The sequence below is a fragment of the Rhinoraja longicauda genome, chromosome 19 (assembly GCF_053455715.1).
Source record: "Rhinoraja longicauda isolate Sanriku21f chromosome 19, sRhiLon1.1, whole genome shotgun sequence".
Classification (NCBI taxonomy): Eukaryota; Metazoa; Chordata; class Chondrichthyes; order Rajiformes; family Arhynchobatidae; genus Rhinoraja; species Rhinoraja longicauda.
This window is the reverse complement of record NC_135971.1, coordinates 9,375,707-9,393,386: the sequence shown is the minus strand read 5'-3', so window position 1 is coordinate 9,393,386 and position 17,680 is coordinate 9,375,707. Positions and strand designations below refer to the sequence as shown.

The 17,680-nt window shown below is 48.8% G+C and overlaps 1 protein-coding gene across 1 annotated transcript; it reads left to right on the top strand.

The window, feature by feature from the left end:
• Window positions 1-2,914: 2,914 nt before the first annotated feature.
• Window positions 2,915-16,710, top strand: LOC144603090 (zinc-binding protein A33-like). Its single transcript, XM_078416230.1, has 6 exons — window positions 2,915-3,385; window positions 7,605-7,694; window positions 7,977-8,210; window positions 9,695-9,717; window positions 9,823-9,932; window positions 16,157-16,710. Exons 1-6 carry the CDS (start codon window positions 2,915-2,917, stop codon window positions 16,708-16,710), a joined length of 1,482 nt encoding a protein of 493 aa, XP_078272356.1.
• Window positions 16,711-17,680: the final 970 nt, after the last annotated feature.

The window sequence follows — 17,680 nt, the reverse complement described above, 5'->3', positions numbered from 1 at the left end:
ATGTATACATACATATACATACATACATACATACATACATACATACATACATACATACATACATACATACATACATACATACATACATACACATACATATATACATTTATATATTCCAGCACTTTGTGTATCTGCTATTGCTCAATCAGCTCCCCCCTCCTGGTCATACCAAGCTCACGTCAGAAGTTAATGCCGAATATTCAGTCTGAAGAAAGGTCTTGACCCCAAACGTCACCCATTCCCTCTCTCCTAAGATGCTGCCTGACCCGCTGAGTTACTCCAGCATTTTGTGATACCTCCGAATATTTAAAGGTTCCTGCTACTCGGAAGCATAAAAGCATTTGGACGAATTAAAGTGACTGCAAAACACTTCTGAGCCACGGGAGAGTCTAGGACCAGAGGCCTCAGAATAATCCTTAGAGGATTGGACAGGGTCGATGCAGGAAAAAAAATTCCCGATATTGGAAGAGTCCAGAACCAGGGGTCACAGTTTAAGAATAAGGGGTAGGCCATTTAGGACTGAGATGAGGAAAAACTTTTTCACCCAGAGAGTTTTGAATCTGGAGGCCAATTCACTGGATGTGCTCAAGAGAGAGTTAGAACGGGGTATTGATTTTGGATGATCAGCCATGATCATATTGAATGGCGGTGCTGGCTCGGGGCCGAATGGTCTCCTCCTGCACCTATTTTCTGTGTTTCTATGTTCTAATAGGACGTACCTTTGAAAGGAGACGAGGGGGAATTTCTTCAGTCAGAGTGGTGACTCTGTGGAATTCATTGCCACAGAAGGCTGTGGAGGTCAAGTCCATGGATATTATTAAGGCAGAGATTGATAGATTCAATAGTCAACAGTCAATTTATTTGTCACATACACATAAATGTGCAGTGAAATGAAAGACAATAGACAATAGGTGCAGGAGGAGGTCATTCGGCCCTTCGACCCAGCATCGCCATTCAATGTGATTATGGCTGATCATTCTCAATCAGTACCCCGTTCCTACCTTCTCTCCGTACCCTCTGACTCCGCTATCCTTAAGAGCTCTATCTAGCTCTCTCTTGAATGCATTCAGAGAATTGGCCTCCCTGCCTTCTGAGGCAGAGAATTCCACAGATTCACAACTCTCTGACTGAAAATGTTTTTCCCCATCACAGTTCTAAATGGCCGACCCCTTATTCTTAAACTGTGGCCCCTTGTTCTGGACTCCCCCAACATTGGGAACATTTTTTCCTGCCTCTAACGTGTCCAACCCCTTAATAATCTTATACGTTTCGATAAGATCTCCTCTCATCCTTCTAAATTCCAGTGTATACAAGCCTAGTCGCTCCAGTCTTTCGACATATGACAGTCCCGCAATTCGGGAATTAACCTAGTAACCCTACGCTGTCCAAGACCAATAAAAATAAGCAATAAAAATTCTTGATTAGTACGGGTGCCAGGCATTATGGGGAGAAGGCAGGAGGCAGGAAACATGTTCCCAATGTTGGGGGAGTCCAGGAACTCCAGGAACGGGGTACTGATTGAGAATGTATAAGAAAATTGTATGTCAGGTTGGAGGCCAGTGTCTAGTGGAGTGCCCCAAGGATCTGTGTTGGGTCCACTGTTGTTTGTCATTTACATTAATGATCTGGATGATGGTGTGGCAAATTGGATTAGTAAATATGCAGATGATACTAAGATAGGTGGTGTAGTTAATAATGAAGTAGATTTTCAAAGTCTACAGAGAGACTTGGGCCTTTTGGAAGGGTGGGCTGAAAGATGGCAGATGGAGTTTAGTTCTGATAAGTGTGAGGTGCTGCATTTTGGTAGGACAAATCAAAATAGGACGTACAGGGTAAATGGTAGGGAATTGAGGAATGCAGTGGAACAGAGGGATCTGGGAATAACTGTGCATTGTTCCCTGAAGGTGGAATCTCATGTGGATAGGGTGGTGAAGAAGGCGTTTGGTATGCTTGCCTTTATAAATCAGAGCATCGAGTATAGAAGTTGGGATGTAATGTTGAAATTGTACAGGGCATTGGTGAGGCCGAATCTGGAGTATGGTGTGCAGTTCTGGTCGCCAAATTATAGGAAGGATGTCGACAGAATGGAGAGGGTACAGAGGAGATTTACTAGAATGTTGCCTGGGTTTCGGCACTTGGGCTACAGAGAGAGGTTGAACAGGTTGGGTCTTTATTCTTTGGAGCGTAGAAGGTTGAGGGGGGACTTGATAGAGGTTTTTAAAATTTTGAGAGGTACGGACAGAGTTGACGTGGGTAGGCTTTTCCTTTGAGAGTGGGGAAGATTCCAACAAGGGGACATAGCTTCAGAATTGAGGGACAAAGGTTTAGGGGTAACATGAGGGGGAACATCTTTACTCAGAGGGTTGTGGCTGTATGGAATGGGCTTCCGGTGGAAGTGGTGGAGGCTGGCTCGATTTTATTATTTAAGAGTAAATTGGATAGGTATATGGATAAGAGGGGATTAGAGGGTTATGGTCTGAGTGCAGGTAGATGAGAATAGGTCAGAGAAAGTGGTCGGCGTGGACTGGTAGGGCCGAACAGGCCTGTTTCCATGCTGTGGTTGTTATATGTTATATGTTATATGTTAAAATAACTGCAGATGCTGGTACAAATCGATTTATTCACAAAATGCTGGAGTAACTCAGCAGGTCAGGCAGCATCTCGGGAGAGAAGGAATGGGTGACATTGAATGGCGGTTCTGGCTCGAAGGGCCGAATGGCCTCCTCCTGCACCTATTGTCCATTGTCTATTGTTGGCTTTGGCCAATAGCTCGGCTCGTTGCCCGCGGTGTGGGACTACGTTTCCGCTGGATATTGGGGCGGGCGTATCTCGCGTTGGAGCAAATGCCTTGGGCGCTTCTAGTGCGGACGGCGCGCCCGGACGGGGAAGGTCACATCACCGCTGCGTGTCCGCGATGGCTTCCAAACAGCACGCCGAGGGTCTGGCCGAGTACCTGAACTGCCCCATTTGCCTGGACCTGTTCAGCGAGCCGGTGATCTTGGAGTGCGGCCACAACTTCTGCCAGGGGTGCATCATGCGCTACTGGGAGGGAGGCGAGACCGTGTCGTGCCCGGAGTGCCGCAAAGTCTTCTCCGACAGGAGCCTGCGGTCCAACCGGGCGCTCGCCAACCTGGCGCAGAAGGCGCGCAACCTCCTGCACCCCGAGGCCGAGAGCCGGCGCCGGGCGGAGAGGCCTGAGCCCCTGTGCAACCCCGAGGACGGGCAGCCGGTGCCGCTCCACTGCGGCGAGCACGGCGAAGAACTCAAGCTGTTCTGCGAGACGGACAGGGAGCTGATCTGCGTGATGTGCCTGGAGGGCAGAGACGGGCAGGGGCACCGGTCGCACAACTTCATGCTTATCAGTGAAGCGGTGGAGATATACAAGGTAACAAGGCGACTGCCGCCCCCACATCCCCAGCCCCCCCACACCCCCATCCTCACCCCCACCCCACCCGCGCTTCATACACAGGGCCCAGTGACTTAATAACAACAGGAATTCCTAATCTGAGGAAAGACATTCTTGCCATAGAGGGAGCACAGAGAAGGTTCACCAGATTGATTCCTGGGATGGCAGGACTTTCATATGAAGAAAGGCTGGATAGACTCGGCTTGTACTCGCTGGAATTTAGAAGATTGAGGGGGGATCTTATAGAAACTTACAAATTTCTTAAGGGGTTGGACAGGCTAGATGCAGGAAGATTGTTCCCGGTGTTGGGGAAGCCCAGAACAAGGGGTCACAGTTTAAGGATAAGGGGGAAGTCTTTTAGGACCGAGATGAGAACGTTTTTTTTCACACAGGGAGTGGTGAATCTGTGGAATTCTCTGCCACAGAAGGTAGTTGAGGCCAGTTCATTGGCTATATTTAAGAGGGAGTTAGATGTGGCCCTTGTGGCTAAAGGGATCAGGGGGTACGGAGAGAAGGCAGATACGGGATACTGAGTTGGATGATCAGCCATGATCATATTGAATGGCGGTGCAGGCTCGAAGAGCCGAATGGCCTACTCCTGCACCTATTTTCTATGTTTCTATGGACCGGCACAGTGGCGCAGCGGTAGAGTTGCTGCCTCACAGCGCCAAAGGACTCGGTTCGAAACGAGTAAAGATTATTAAGATCTTATCGAAACGTATAAGATTATTAAGATCTTATCGAAACGTATAAGATTATTAAGATCTTATCGAAACGTATAAGATTATTAAGATCTTATCGAAACGTATAAGATTATTAAGATCTTATCGAAACGTATAAGATTATTAAGATCTTATCGAAACGTATAAGATTATTAAGGGGTTGGACATGTTAGAGGCAGGAAACATGTTCCCAATGTTGGGGGAGTCCAGAACAAGGGGCCACAGTTTAAGAATAAGGGGTAGGCCATTTAGAACTGAGATGAGGAAAAACTTTTTCAGTCAGAGAGTTGTGAATCTGTGGAATTCTCTGCCTCAGAAGGCAGTGGAGGCCAATTCTCTGAATGCATTCAAGAGAGAGCTAGATAGAGCTCTTAAGGATAGCGGAGTCAGGGGTTATGGGGAGAAGGCAGGAACAGGGTACTGATTGAGAATGATCTGCCATGATCACATTGAATGATGGTGCTGGCTCGAAGGGCCGAAAGGCCTACTCCTGCACCTATTGTCTATTGTTTCTATTCTCACAACGGGTTTGTCAAACTTTGCGGAGTTTGACCGTTCTCACTGTGGCCCGGTGTAGGATTTCTCCGGGTGCCCCGGTTTCCTGCCACAGTCCAAAGGCGCGCACGTTTGTAGGTCAGAGGCGAAATGCTGCAGTAACTCAGCGGGCCAGGCAGCCATCTCTGGAGAAAAGGAACAGGTAGGTAACGTTTCGGGTCGAGGTCCTTCTTCAGAACCGACTCCGGCATTTTGTGTCTATCTTCGGTGTAAACCGGCATCTGCAGTTCCTTCCTACACATGTTTGTAGATCAATTTGCCTCTGTAAATTGCCCCTATTGAGTAGGACGTGGAATTAGTGCAGGGGGGGGGGAGGTCACTGGAACGAGTAGTACGCACTCAGTGGGCCGAATGGACTGTTTCCACGCCAAATCTCTGAACAAAACGAAACCGGGGCCGAGCCTCCCGCAGCGCAAGGCGGAGAAACTGAGATTGACGCAAAATGCCGGAGTAACAGTGGGACTCATCACTGGCGAATATGGACAGGTGACGTTTCGGGTCGGGACCCTTCTTCGGACTTTAGGTTCAGCGCCGGCCAACGACCGCCCGACACCAGCTCCATCCTACGGTTTACAGAGGCCGATTAACCTGAAGAAGGGTCTCGACCCGAAACGTCACCCATTCCTTCTCTCCAGAGATGCTGTCTGACCTGCTGAGTTACTCCAGCATTTTGTGAATAAATCGATTTGTACCAGCATCTGCAGTTATTTTCTTATATAACCTACAAAGTCTTTGGGATGTGGGAGGGAAACCTTGGCGCCTGGAGAAAACCCACGCGGTCACAAGGAGAGCGCGGAAACTCCGTACGGACAGCATCCGTTGCGAGACGGTGCCAGATAGAACACACAGAGGGGGAAAAATGCCCACTTCACGTAGAAAATACAACGCAGATATGGGCCTTTCCAAACCACAATGTCCGTGCCGAACATGCCAAAATCAATCTAATTTCTTCTGCCTGTACGCGATACGTATCCCTGCATTCCCTGTACATCCGTGCATCTCTGTAAAAACCTCTTAAACGCCACTATTGCATCTGCCTTCATCACCACCTCTGGCACAGAGTTAGTTCCAGGCTTCCACCACCCTGTGCGTCAAATAACATTTTCTTTACACCTTGTGATTTCCTTTACCTTAAAGCGATGCGCTCTAGTTTTTAACATTTAAACCCCGGGAAGGGTGGGGGGGGGGGGGGGGTAGATAGAGTCTTCGGTCGACTCTATCTCTGCCCCTTATAATTTTCGATACTTCTATCAGGTCTCCCCTCAACCTCCGATGTTCCAGAGAAAATAATCCAAGTTCATCCAACATCTCTTTGTATAGAATAATCCGGAATCCAGACAGTATTCTGGTTAAAAAAAAATATATACTTCTGCACCCTCTCCAAGTCCTTTCAACGGAAAACATGTCTGTTTTTTTGTTGTTGTTGTTTGAATTGAGATTATTTGGGCAACGTGTGGGTAGGAGAGGGCAAATATCTACAATCATTATTTGGGGAAGGCAGATTTTTCGATGTTTACTCTTGTGATGTTTCCTCTTATCGGTCGGAGGCTGAGGGTAGACCTTATGCAACCGTATTCCCTTTTCAGAATTCCATAAATTCGTGCTAATAAGTTACAGGGGCAGAATTAGGCCATTCGGCCCATCAAGGTCATTCGGCCCATCCGCCATTCAATCGTGGCAGGTCTATCTTCAACCTCCTCTCAACCCCATTCTCCTGCCTTTCGCTCCATAACCCCTGACACCCTTCGCAATCAAGAACCTATCAATATCCACCTCGGCAACACGCATTCAGGGGACAGTTAGAAATAGCTCTTGGGGCTAATGGAATCGAGGGATATGGGGAGAATGCAGGTACGAGGTACGGGAGTCAAGATCATCCCGTCAACGGAAGATTAGAGCCCCCGACCGCTGGAGGACAAAGAAGGGAGAGATTGAACTGTTTTTCACCTTCCATCACAGTGAGGAATGTGGATGAGTCAGTGTGGTGGATGTTCATGTTAAAATATATTTTGTGTGCCCTGTTATTTTTCCACATTATGACTGTATGGCAAATGAAGTTCCTCGTATGTTGCAAAACATACTTGGCTAATAAAGTTTCATCGTGATTGTGATTTGCTGGCTCGAAGGGCCGAATGGACTACTCCTGCACCTATTTTCTATGTTTCTATGTAATACCCAATGACGCGGCATCCACAGCCTTCCGTGGCAACGAATTCCACAGATTCAATACCCTCTGACTTTCTTCAAATTCCTCCCCATCTCCTTTCTAAAGGAAGGACCGAAACGTCGCCCATTCCTTCTCTCCAGAGATGCTGCCTGTCCCGCTGAGTTACTCCAGCACTGTGTGTCTACCTTCGATTTAAACCAGCATCTGCAGTTATTTCTCAAACCTATAACTCAAAACCTATAACTCAAAACCTATTTCTACTCCCTAGCGTTTGAGGCTCATTGACGAGGCGCTGTGAACTGTTTGCGTGCTACTGTATGTTTCATTTTTTTCCCATTGGAACCTAATCAGATGTACAGCACTTTGGTCAACGTGGGTTGTTTTTAAATGTGCTATACAAATAAAATTGACTTGACTTGACTTGACTTGACATCCTTTCCAAAGGGACTTCCTTTTATACTGATGATGTGGCCTTTGGTCCTTGACTCGCCCACTAGCGGACACATCCTCTCCACACCCACTCTACCATTTCACGGTGTGTGGGGTCCATGTGTCAACAATCAAATGAGGAGCAATGTTGGGGCAGGCTCCAAAAGAGGGAATCCAACTAATCCCACGGAATTCTCGGCCAGTGTCCAAAGGGTGTCGACTTCCCTCTGCTCCTTCTCACTCTGTCTCTGCTATCTGGCCGGAGAAATTCCATTTGATTATGGCGAGCAAGCACTGTAACAGCGTGAAACTGTTTCAATTTCAGGACAAGTTGAAATCCTTATCGGACATTCTCAAGGCAAAGTCCGCTCTCCTCGAAGCGAAAATGACGCAAAAACAGGTTCCGGATGTCGGGGTAAGAACTCCCTGTCCCCTCTGTCACGTCCGTTAGTTGTTTATTGCAGCGCCGTCTACCCCTCCCCCTCTCCCCCCACCTCCTCCACCTCGCCCCCCCCCCACCTCGCCCCCCCCCCACCTCGCCCCCCCCCCACCTCGCCCTCCCCCCACCTCTCTCGCCCCCACCTCTCTCGCCCCCACCTCTCTCGCCCCCCACCTCTCTCGCCCCCCACCTCTCTCGCCCCCCACTTCTCTCGCCCCCCACCCCCTCCAAGCTTGGCTAATCTCTACTGCCCTTCAGGACCAGACGAGTCAACTTCAGACCTTCGTCACGTCCGAATTTACCAAAATGCACCAGGTCCTCATGAAGATGGAGAAGCGGCTGATCGGAGAGCTGAAGGAAAACGCTGAGAAGATCTCGGAAAGGCTGGAGAAAAACCTCAAGGACATCCAGGAGAATCTAATCACCATTCAGCAGAAGCTGTCACGGTCGCAGACGCAGTTGGACCAGGAAGACATCATCGCCTTCTTGAAAGTGAGTGAAGTTAGGGTTAGGGTTAGTGTTAGGGTTAGGCGGCTGGGAAGAAGCTGTCCCGGAATCTGGAGGTATCACAAAAAGCTGGAGTAGCTCAGCAGGTCAGGCAGCATCTAGGAGGGAGGGAATGGGTGGCGTTTTGGGTCGAGACCCTTCTTCAGACTGAATCTGGAGGTGTGCGTTTTCTCACAAAAGGTGTACCTTTTGCCTGATGGGAGAGGGGAGAAGAGGGACTGGCCAGGGTGCGACTTGTCCTTGATACATTAGCAAATTTGCAGATGATACATTAGCAAATTTGCAGATGATACAAAGCTGGGTGGTAGTGTGAACTGTGAGGAAGATGCCATGTGGTTGCAGGGTGACTTGGACAGGTTGTGTGAGTGGGTGGATGCATGGCAGATGCAGTTTAATGTGGATAAGTGAGGTTATCCACTTTGGTGGTAAGAATAGGAAGGCAGAGTATTATCTGAATGGTGTCAAGTTAGGAACTGGGGACGTACAACGAGATCTGGGTGTCCTAGTGCATCAGTCACTGAAAGGAAGCATGCAGGTACAGCAGGCAGTGAAGAAAGTCAATGGAATGTTGGCCTTCATAACAAGAGGAGTTGAGTATAGGAGCAAAGAGGTCCTTCTGCAGTTGTACAGGGCCCTAGTGAGACCGCACCTGGAGTACTGTGTGCAGTTTTGGTCTCCAAATTTGAGGAAGGATATTCTTGCTATTGAGGGCGTACAGTAGGTTTACGAGGTTAATTCCCGGAATGGCGGGACTATCATATGTTGAAAGACTGGAGCGACTAGGCTTGTATGCACTGGAATTTAGATGGATGAGAGGAGATCTTATCGAAACGTATAAGATTATGAAGGGGTTGGACACGTTAGAGGCAGGAAACATGTTCCCAATGTTGGGGGAGTCCAGAACAAGGGGCCACAGTTTAAGAATAAGGGGTAGGCCATTTAGAACTGAAATGAGGAAAAACCTTTTCAGTCAGAGAGTTGTTAATCTGTGGAATTCTCTGCCTCAGAAGGCAGTGGATGCCAGTTCTCCGAATGCATTCAAGAGAGAGCTAGATAGAGCTCTTAAGGATAGTGGAGTCAGGGGGTATGGGGAGAAGGCAGGAACGGGGTACTGATTGAGAATGATCAGCCATGATCACATTGAATGGCGGTGCTGGCTCGAAGGGCCGAATGGCCTCCTCCTGCACCTATTGTCTATTGTCTATTATGTTGCTGGACTTGCCGAGGCAGCGTGAGTTATGAAGTTAGCATGTGTGTGCAGGGTAGTTATTTGGGCCGAGTTTAGGTGTGTTGTATTAGGAATCTGGTGACAAGGCGATGAGAAATGGGAGAGATGATTTGCCTCCCCGATGCTCCTGTGGAAGTTGGAGGCGTGCTTTATAACACTGTTTTCTATCTGCACAGCAGGGTTCCCTTCTCCCCCAATCAACCTCCCAGCCTGAACTTAACTCTTTCTCTTCTCGTTTCAGGACCAAGCGGATGAGCAGATCAGGTACGTGGCGCTGTTCGCCGAGACTCTCGCGGTTCACACACCGCCTGCGGCATTTTAATTGCGATCGCACACTGAACGTAACATGCATCATCTGTCTTTTGCCAGCGAGGACCCTGGGCAACTATTGTTGGCGATCGATCGACTACCTCTGGGGATATTTCGAGGACCTTTACAGTACGCTGCCTGGAAGGAAATGGCCGAAAGCATCTCACCTTGTGAGAGACCTACTATGTATTCTCTCTTACCCGTGTCCACGCAATCAACGCACAGGCCCTTTGGCCCACCACGTCTATACTGTCCGTAGTACCTATTAAACATAGTTCAAAGAGTGTAAGAAAATAACTGCAGATGCTGGTACAAATCGAAGGTATTTATTCACAAAATGCTGGAGTAACTCAGCAGGTCAGGCAGCATCTCAGGAGAGAAGGAATGAATGGGTGACGTTTCGGGTCGAGACCCTTCTTCAGACTGATATCAGAGGGCGGGACAAAGGAAGGATATAGGTGGAGACAGGAAGACAGAGGGAGAACTGGGAAGGAGGAGGGGAAGAGAGGGAGAGAGGAATTATCTAAAGTTGGAGAAGTCAATGTTCATACCACTGGGCTGCAAGCTGCCCAAGCGAAATATGAGGTGCTGTTCCTCCAATTTCCGTTGGGCCTCACTATTGGCACTGGAGGAGGCCCATGACAGAAAGGTCAGACTGGGAGTCGGAGGGGGAGTTGAAGTGCTCAGCCACCGGGAGATCAGGTTGGTTAAGGTGGACTGAGCGAAGGTGTTGAGCGAAGCGATCGCCGAGCCTGCATTTGGTTTCGCCGATGTAAATAAGTTGACATCTGGAGCAGCGGATACAATAGATGAGGTTGGAGGAGGTGCAGGTGAACCTCTGTCTCACCTGGAAAGACTGTTTGGGTCCTTGGATGGAGTTGAGGGAGGAGGTAAAGGGACAGGTGTTGCATCTCCTGCGGTTGCAGGGGAAAGTGCCCGGGGATGGGGTGGTTTGGGGAGGAAGGGACGAGTGGACCAGTGAGTTACGGAGGGAACGGTCTCTGCAGAACGCAGATAGGGGAGGGGATGGGAAGATATGGCCAGTGGTGGGATCCCGTTGTAGGTGACGGAAATGTTGGTAGATGATTTGTTGGATACACTGGCTGATGGGGTTGAAGGTGAGAACGAAAACATAGTTCAAAGATCTCCATTGAAGTTGAGGAGACTTCTACTTCTCCGGCTGATGAGTGGACGATACAGTTGCCTGATAACAGCTGGGAAGAAACTGTCCCTGAAATGTTTACTAATTTTGTGCCTCAGAATCACCTTCCCCTCCGTTAACAATGATCCATTCCGCATTTCCTTGAACTGCGTCCCCTTTGATCTCTTTTTTTCACACCTTAACCTCCCGTATCTCTATGCCTCCCTCTCCTCTGGCCGTCAGTAGAAAGAAGGGTCTCGACCGGAAACATCACCCATTCCTTCCGAACAGGTGACATTTTGGGTCGAGACCCTTCTTCGGACTCGAGACCCGCCTCCAGAGATGCTGTCTGGCCCGCCGAGTTACTCCAGCGTTTTGTGTCTATCTTCTAACCAGCATCTGCAGTTCCTTCCTGCACAAGTAACTCCATTCTGATGGGTTATACCTAACCCCAGTCTGAAGAAGGGCCCCGACCCCAAACGTCACCTATCCATTTTCTCCAGAGATGCTGCCTGACCCGCTGAGTTACTCCGGCACTCTGTGAAATATCACCTATCCATGTTCTCCACAGATGCTGCCTGACCCGCTGAGTTACTCCAGCACTCTGCGAAACGTTACCTATCCATGTTCTCCACAGATGCTGCCTGACCCGCTGAGTTACTCCAGCACTCTGTGAAACGTCACCTATCCATGTTCTCCACAGATGATGCCTGACCCGCTGAGTTACTCCAGCATTTTGTGCCTGTCTTAAGACGGATTTGGTATTGCTTATTGAAAAGACCCCACACATAAGAATGGGTGTTTGTTTTTTAATCATCCATTATTTTAGAACAGCGTGTACTTTCAAATCGCGCTCACCGCACTTTCAAATACATTGTTACGTGCTCTTTAAATCAGTTTTATGTACATATAGGATGTTACAGCTGGTTAAAATGTAACAGTTACGAAGCAAATGCAGACGAAGCAAGTTGTGTTGAGAGACAGTCAGTGATCTGTGTTCTTGGGTTGGATAGCGAAGAAGAAAATTGTTACCATTGAATTGTCCGGCGGTGATAACGAAAAGTCTTGTTTTAAAAAAATCAGTATTAACGATTTGCTGCCAACAGTTGGGGCGTAATAAACTAAAACGGCAGGTAATATCAATAATTCACTGGAAGGAGGAGGTTTTTAGGAAGCAGGGGGTGGATTCCATGTGACAATAGGTGCAGGAGTAGGCCATTCGGCCCCTCGAGCCAGCACCGCCATTCAATGTGATCATGGCTGATCAATCTCAATCAGTACCCCGTTCCTGCCTTCTCCATTTGACCAGTAACCCAGTGGTGTGCCTCGGGGTCCGGTGCTGGGCCCGTTACTGTTTGTCGTCTATGTCAATGGTTTGGGTGTGATCTGTGGAATTCTCTGCCTCAGAAGGCAGTGGAGGCCAATTCTCTGAAAGCATTCAAGAGAGAGCTAGATAGAGAGTTGTGAATCTGTGGAATTCTCTGCCTCAGAAGGCAGTGGAGGCCAATTCTCTGAATGCATTCAAGAGAGAGCTAGATAGAGCTCTTAAGGATAGCGGAGTCAGGGGGTATGGGGAGAAGGCAGGAACGGGGTACTGATTGAGAATGATCAGCCATGGTCACATTGAATGGCGGTGCTGACTCGAGGGGCCGAATGGCCTATTCCTGCACCTATTGTCTATTGTCCATTGAGAAGATGCACAGCAAGACTTGGTTCTTGGTCCTCCAAAATATTCCAAATGGAACTTAAACTGGAGGTGGCGGGGTATGGACTTTAGCAAGAAGGGCTTCTTGGAGAAGAGCTGCCTTCAATGTAGTTGTGTCTGGTTGAGTAACTATAGTAGGGTGAAGACTATTAGAAACATAGAAACATAGAAAATAGGTGCAGGAGTAGCCTGTACCTGCCTTCTCTCCATACCCCCTGATCTCTTTAGCAAAAAGGGCCACATCTAACTCCCTCTTAAATATAGCCAATGAACTGGCCTCAACTACCTTCTGTGGCAGAGAATTCCACAGACTCACCACTCTCTGTGTGAAGAAATGTTTTCTCATCTCGTTCCTAAAAGACTTCCCCCTTATCCTTAAGCTGTGACCCCTGGTTCTGGACTCCCCCAACATCGGGAACAATCTTCCCGCATCTAGCATCTCCAACCCCTTAAGAATTTTATATGTTTCTATAAGATCCCCCCTCAGTCTTCTAAATTCCAGCGAGTACAAGCCCAGTCTATCCAGTCTTTCCTCATATGTAAGTCCCGCCATCCCAGGGATCAATCTGGTGAACCTTCTCTGTATTCCCTCTAAGGCAAGAACGTCTTTCCTCAGGTTAGGAGACCAAAACTGCACACAATACTCCAGGTGCGGTCTCACCAAGGCCCTGTATAACTGCAGCAGACCCTCCCTGGTCCTAAACTCAAATCCTCTTGCTATGAATGCCAACATACCATTCGCTTTCTTCACTGCCTGCTGCACCTGCACGCTTGCTTTCAATGACTGGTGCACCATGACACCCAGGTCGCGTTGCATCTCCCCTTCTCCCAATCGGTCACCATTCAGGTAATACTCTGCTTTCCTGTTCTTGCCGCCAAAGTGGATAACCTCACATTTATCCACATATTCCATGCTTTAATTGTGCGAGGGATGAATGAATTGCAATACACATCTGTCTTGATAGCTGGTATCTCAAATTGAATGGAATGCCCTCGTCTACACCTGATAGGTTTGGGTTTGGTGTAGATGTGGTAATCTATGTCGAGCTGACCATTTAACATTTTGTAAAAACAGGTCAAACGGTGGGCTTTACGTCTGACTAGCAAGCTTGCAGATGATACGAAAGTGGGTGGTTTTGCAGACAGTGAAGATGGTTGAGAAATATTGCAGCGGGATCTTGATCAAATGGCCAGCTGGGCTCAGGAATGGTTGATGGAATTTAATGCAGAAAAATGTGAGCTGTTGCATTTTCAGAAGATTAACATGGGCAGGACCTATACAGTGAATAGTAGGGCTCTGGGTAGTGTGGTAGAACAGACGGATCTAGGAGCGCAGGTGCATAGGTCACTGAAGGTAGATCGGGTGGTCAAAAAGGCTTTTGGCACATTGGCCTTCGTCAGTCAGAGTAGATTTTTAGATTTAGAGATACAGCACAGAAACAGGCCCTTCAGCCCACCGGGTCCGCGCCGCCCAACGATCCCCGCACATTAACACTATCCTACACACACTAGGGACAATTTTTACATTTGCCCAGCCAATTAACCTACAAACCTGTACGTCTTTTGAGTGTGGGAGGAAACCGAAGATCTCGGAGAAAACCCACGCAGGTCACGGGGAGAACGTACAAACTCCGTACAGACGGCTCCCGTAGTCAGGATCGAACCTGAGTCTCCGGCGCTGCATTCGCTACTCTACCGCTGCGCCACCGTGCCGCCCTTGAGTATAGAAGTTGGGAGGTCATGTTGCAGTTGTGAAGGGCGTTGGTTGGGCCGCATTTAGAGTATTGTGTTCAGCTCTGGGCACCGTGGTATTGAAAAGTTGTTGTCAAGATTGATAGGGCGCAGAGAAGGTTTACGAGGATGTTGCCAGGATTAGAGGGTCAGAGCTATAGGCAGAGGTTGAGTAGGCTGGGACTCTGTTTCTTGGAGCGCAGGAGGATGAGGTGCGGTATTCTAGAGACGTATATAATGATGAGAGGAATAGATTGGGTAGATGCACAGAGTCTCTTGCCCAGAGTAGGTGTATCGGCGACCAGAGGACAGAGAATTAAGGCGAAGGGGAAACGATTTAATAGGAATCTGAGGGGTAACGTTTTCGCACAAAAGGTGGTGGGTGTATGGAACAAGCTGCCAGAGGAGGTAGTTGAGGCTGGGACTATCCCAACGTTTAAGAAGCAGTTGGACATGTACATGGAAAGGACAGGTTTGGGGGGATATGGACCAAACGCAGGCAGGTGGGACTAGTGTAGCTGGGACATGTTGCCCGGCGTGGGTAAGAGCGGCCCGAAGGTCCTGAGAAAGTTTTTTTTCACACAGAGAGTGGTGAATCTGTGGAATTCTCTGCCACAGAAGGTAGTTGAGGCCAGTACATTGGCTATATTCAAGAGGGAGTTAGATGTGGCCCTTGTGGGGGTATGGAGAGAAGGCAGGTACGGGATACTGAGTTGGATGAGCAGCCATGATCATATTGAATGGCGGTGAAGGGCCGAATGGCCTACTCCTGCACCTAATTTCCAAAGACGTGCAGGTATGTAGGTTAATTGACTGGGTAAAATGTAAAAAATTGTCCCTAGTGTGTGTAGGATAGTGTTAATGTGTAATGTGCGGGGGATCGCTGGGCGGCGCGGACTCGGTGGGCCGAAGGGCCTGTTTCCGCGCTGTATCTCCAAATCTAAATCTAAAAATTGTCAATTGTCTATTAGATAATAATAGACAATAGGTGCAGGAGAAGGCCATTCGGCCCTTCGAGCCAGCACCGCCATTCAATGTGATCATGGCTGACTTTTCGCGTCGAGGGAAGGAGGGTCTCGACCCGAAACGTCACCCTTTCCTTCTCTCCAGAGATGCTGCCCGCCCCGCTGAGTTACTCCAACATTTTGTGTCTCTCTTCGGTTTAAACCTGCATCTGCAGTTCCTTCTGACACACCACCAACTGCAGTGCGTAACTTTCAACCGTTCAATAGACAATAGACAATAGACGCAGGAGTAGGCCATTCAGCCCTTCGAGCCAGCACCGCCATTCAATGCGATCATGGCTGATCACTCTCAATCGCCATTCAATCGCCCGTTCCTGCCTTCTCCCCATACCCCCTCACTCCGCTATCCTTAAGAGCTCTATCCAGCTCTCTCTTGAAAGCATCCAACGAACTGGCCTCCACTGCCTTCTGAGGCAGAGAATTCCACACCTTCACCACTCTCTGACTGAAAAAGTTCTTCCTCATCTCCGTTCTAAATGGCCTACCCCTTATTCTTAAACTGTGGCCCCTTGTTCTGGACTCCCCCAACATTGGGAACATGTTTCCTGCCTCTAATGTGTCCAATCCCCTAATTATCTTATATGTTTCAATAAGATCCCCCCTCATCCTTCTAAATTCCAGTGTATACAAGCCTAACTCGGTGCGTTAAAAGCAAAAAACATGTCCTGCACACCCCCATTAAAATGGCCGGTAACTACAAGTATAGTATTGTAACTACAATATTTATTCCCTGTTGTGTTTTTTTTGCTCTCTCTCTCTCTCTCTCTCTCTCTCTCCCACATTCTGCATCAGTCCCGGCTTCCGTGAAGTTGAACCCGAAGACGGCGCACTCTTGGCTAATCGTCTCGGACGACCTGACCAGCGTGTGCTACGCCAACAAGCAACAGCAACTACCCGACACACCAGAGAGGTTCAATCCCTCTCTGTGTGTTCTGGGCTCGGAAGGATTCGTGTCGGGAAGGCACTACTGGGAGATAGGGGTGGGGGAGAGCACGGAGTGGGACGTCGGGGTGGTGAAGGAGTCCGTCAACAGGAAAGGGGATATCACCGCCGCCCCGCAGGCCGGCTACTGGATCGTCTGGCTCAGGAACGGCAACGATTACAAAGCTGGCTCTCTGCCCCGCACCCGCCTCCGCCCGGGCGCCAAGCCCAGGAAGATCGGGGTGTACCTGGACTACGAGGGCGGCCAGGTGTCGTTCTACAACGCGGACAACATGTCCCACCTCCACACCTTCACCGACCTTTTCACCGAGAAACTCTACCCTTTCTTCAGCCCCTGCTTGAGTGGCCACGGGGAGAGCTCCGAGCCGCTGAAGATTTGCCAGTCCAAACTGTATTGGCGTTGAGCACCCAGGTCTTGCCTCTGTAGTAGCCTGCCTTTTGAAGTTTTCCACACCTTCATTAACTTACAGGCAGGCATGGGCAAAGGGGGGGGGGGGGGGGGGAATGGGGGGATGGGGGATGGGGAGATAAACCAAAATGGACTCGCCTGTTACGTTATGTGACCACTTCCTTTTGTATCGACATCAAAGAATTGCAAATGCAATGTGTTAATGTCAATGTCAAATTGTTAATGTCAGTGCCTGTATCTTGGTCGAACCATTTAATTTTTCACCCCTTGCCCGTGCCCTGTACATTAATCTGCTACCCAAATTTAAGAGTCCAGAAGAGGGTATACATTTGGGACTTCAAATGTAATTGGACTGTGGCCCAATTGTTCGTCTCATTCGTATCATGTCCCGGCTTTGACGATACCTCCTGACTTCTGCGCACGCATAGATCTTGAGCTCAACTCTAAATTGACCCTAAATAAGTTATCCACGAGGCCAAGGCACCGGTTCATGCGAGCTGAATTAGGCCATTCGGCCCATCAAGTCTACCCCGCCATCCAATCATGGCTGATCTACCTTTCCCCCTCAACCCCGTTCTTCTGCTTGCTCCTCATGGCCTCTGACACCTTTAGTAATTAGGAATCTATCAATCTATGCCTTAGAAAGAAAAGATCCATTGACTTGGCCACCACAGGCGCCTGTGGCAATGAATTCCACAGATTCGCCGCCCTCTGGCTGAAGAAATTCCTCCTCGTCTCCTTCCCAATGGTGCGTCCTTTTATTCTGAGGCCATGGCGTCTGGTCCTGGACTCTCCCGCTGGTGGAAACATCCTCTCCGCATCCACTCTATCCGGGAATCACAAACGATGCTTGTACTTAGTCTGCAGGAAGTACAGCAAGGAGATGCCACGAAGTTCAATAACAATCATCACCTCCCAACCCCCAGTGTGTTTACTTCGAATCTCTATTAAAAACGGCATGAAAA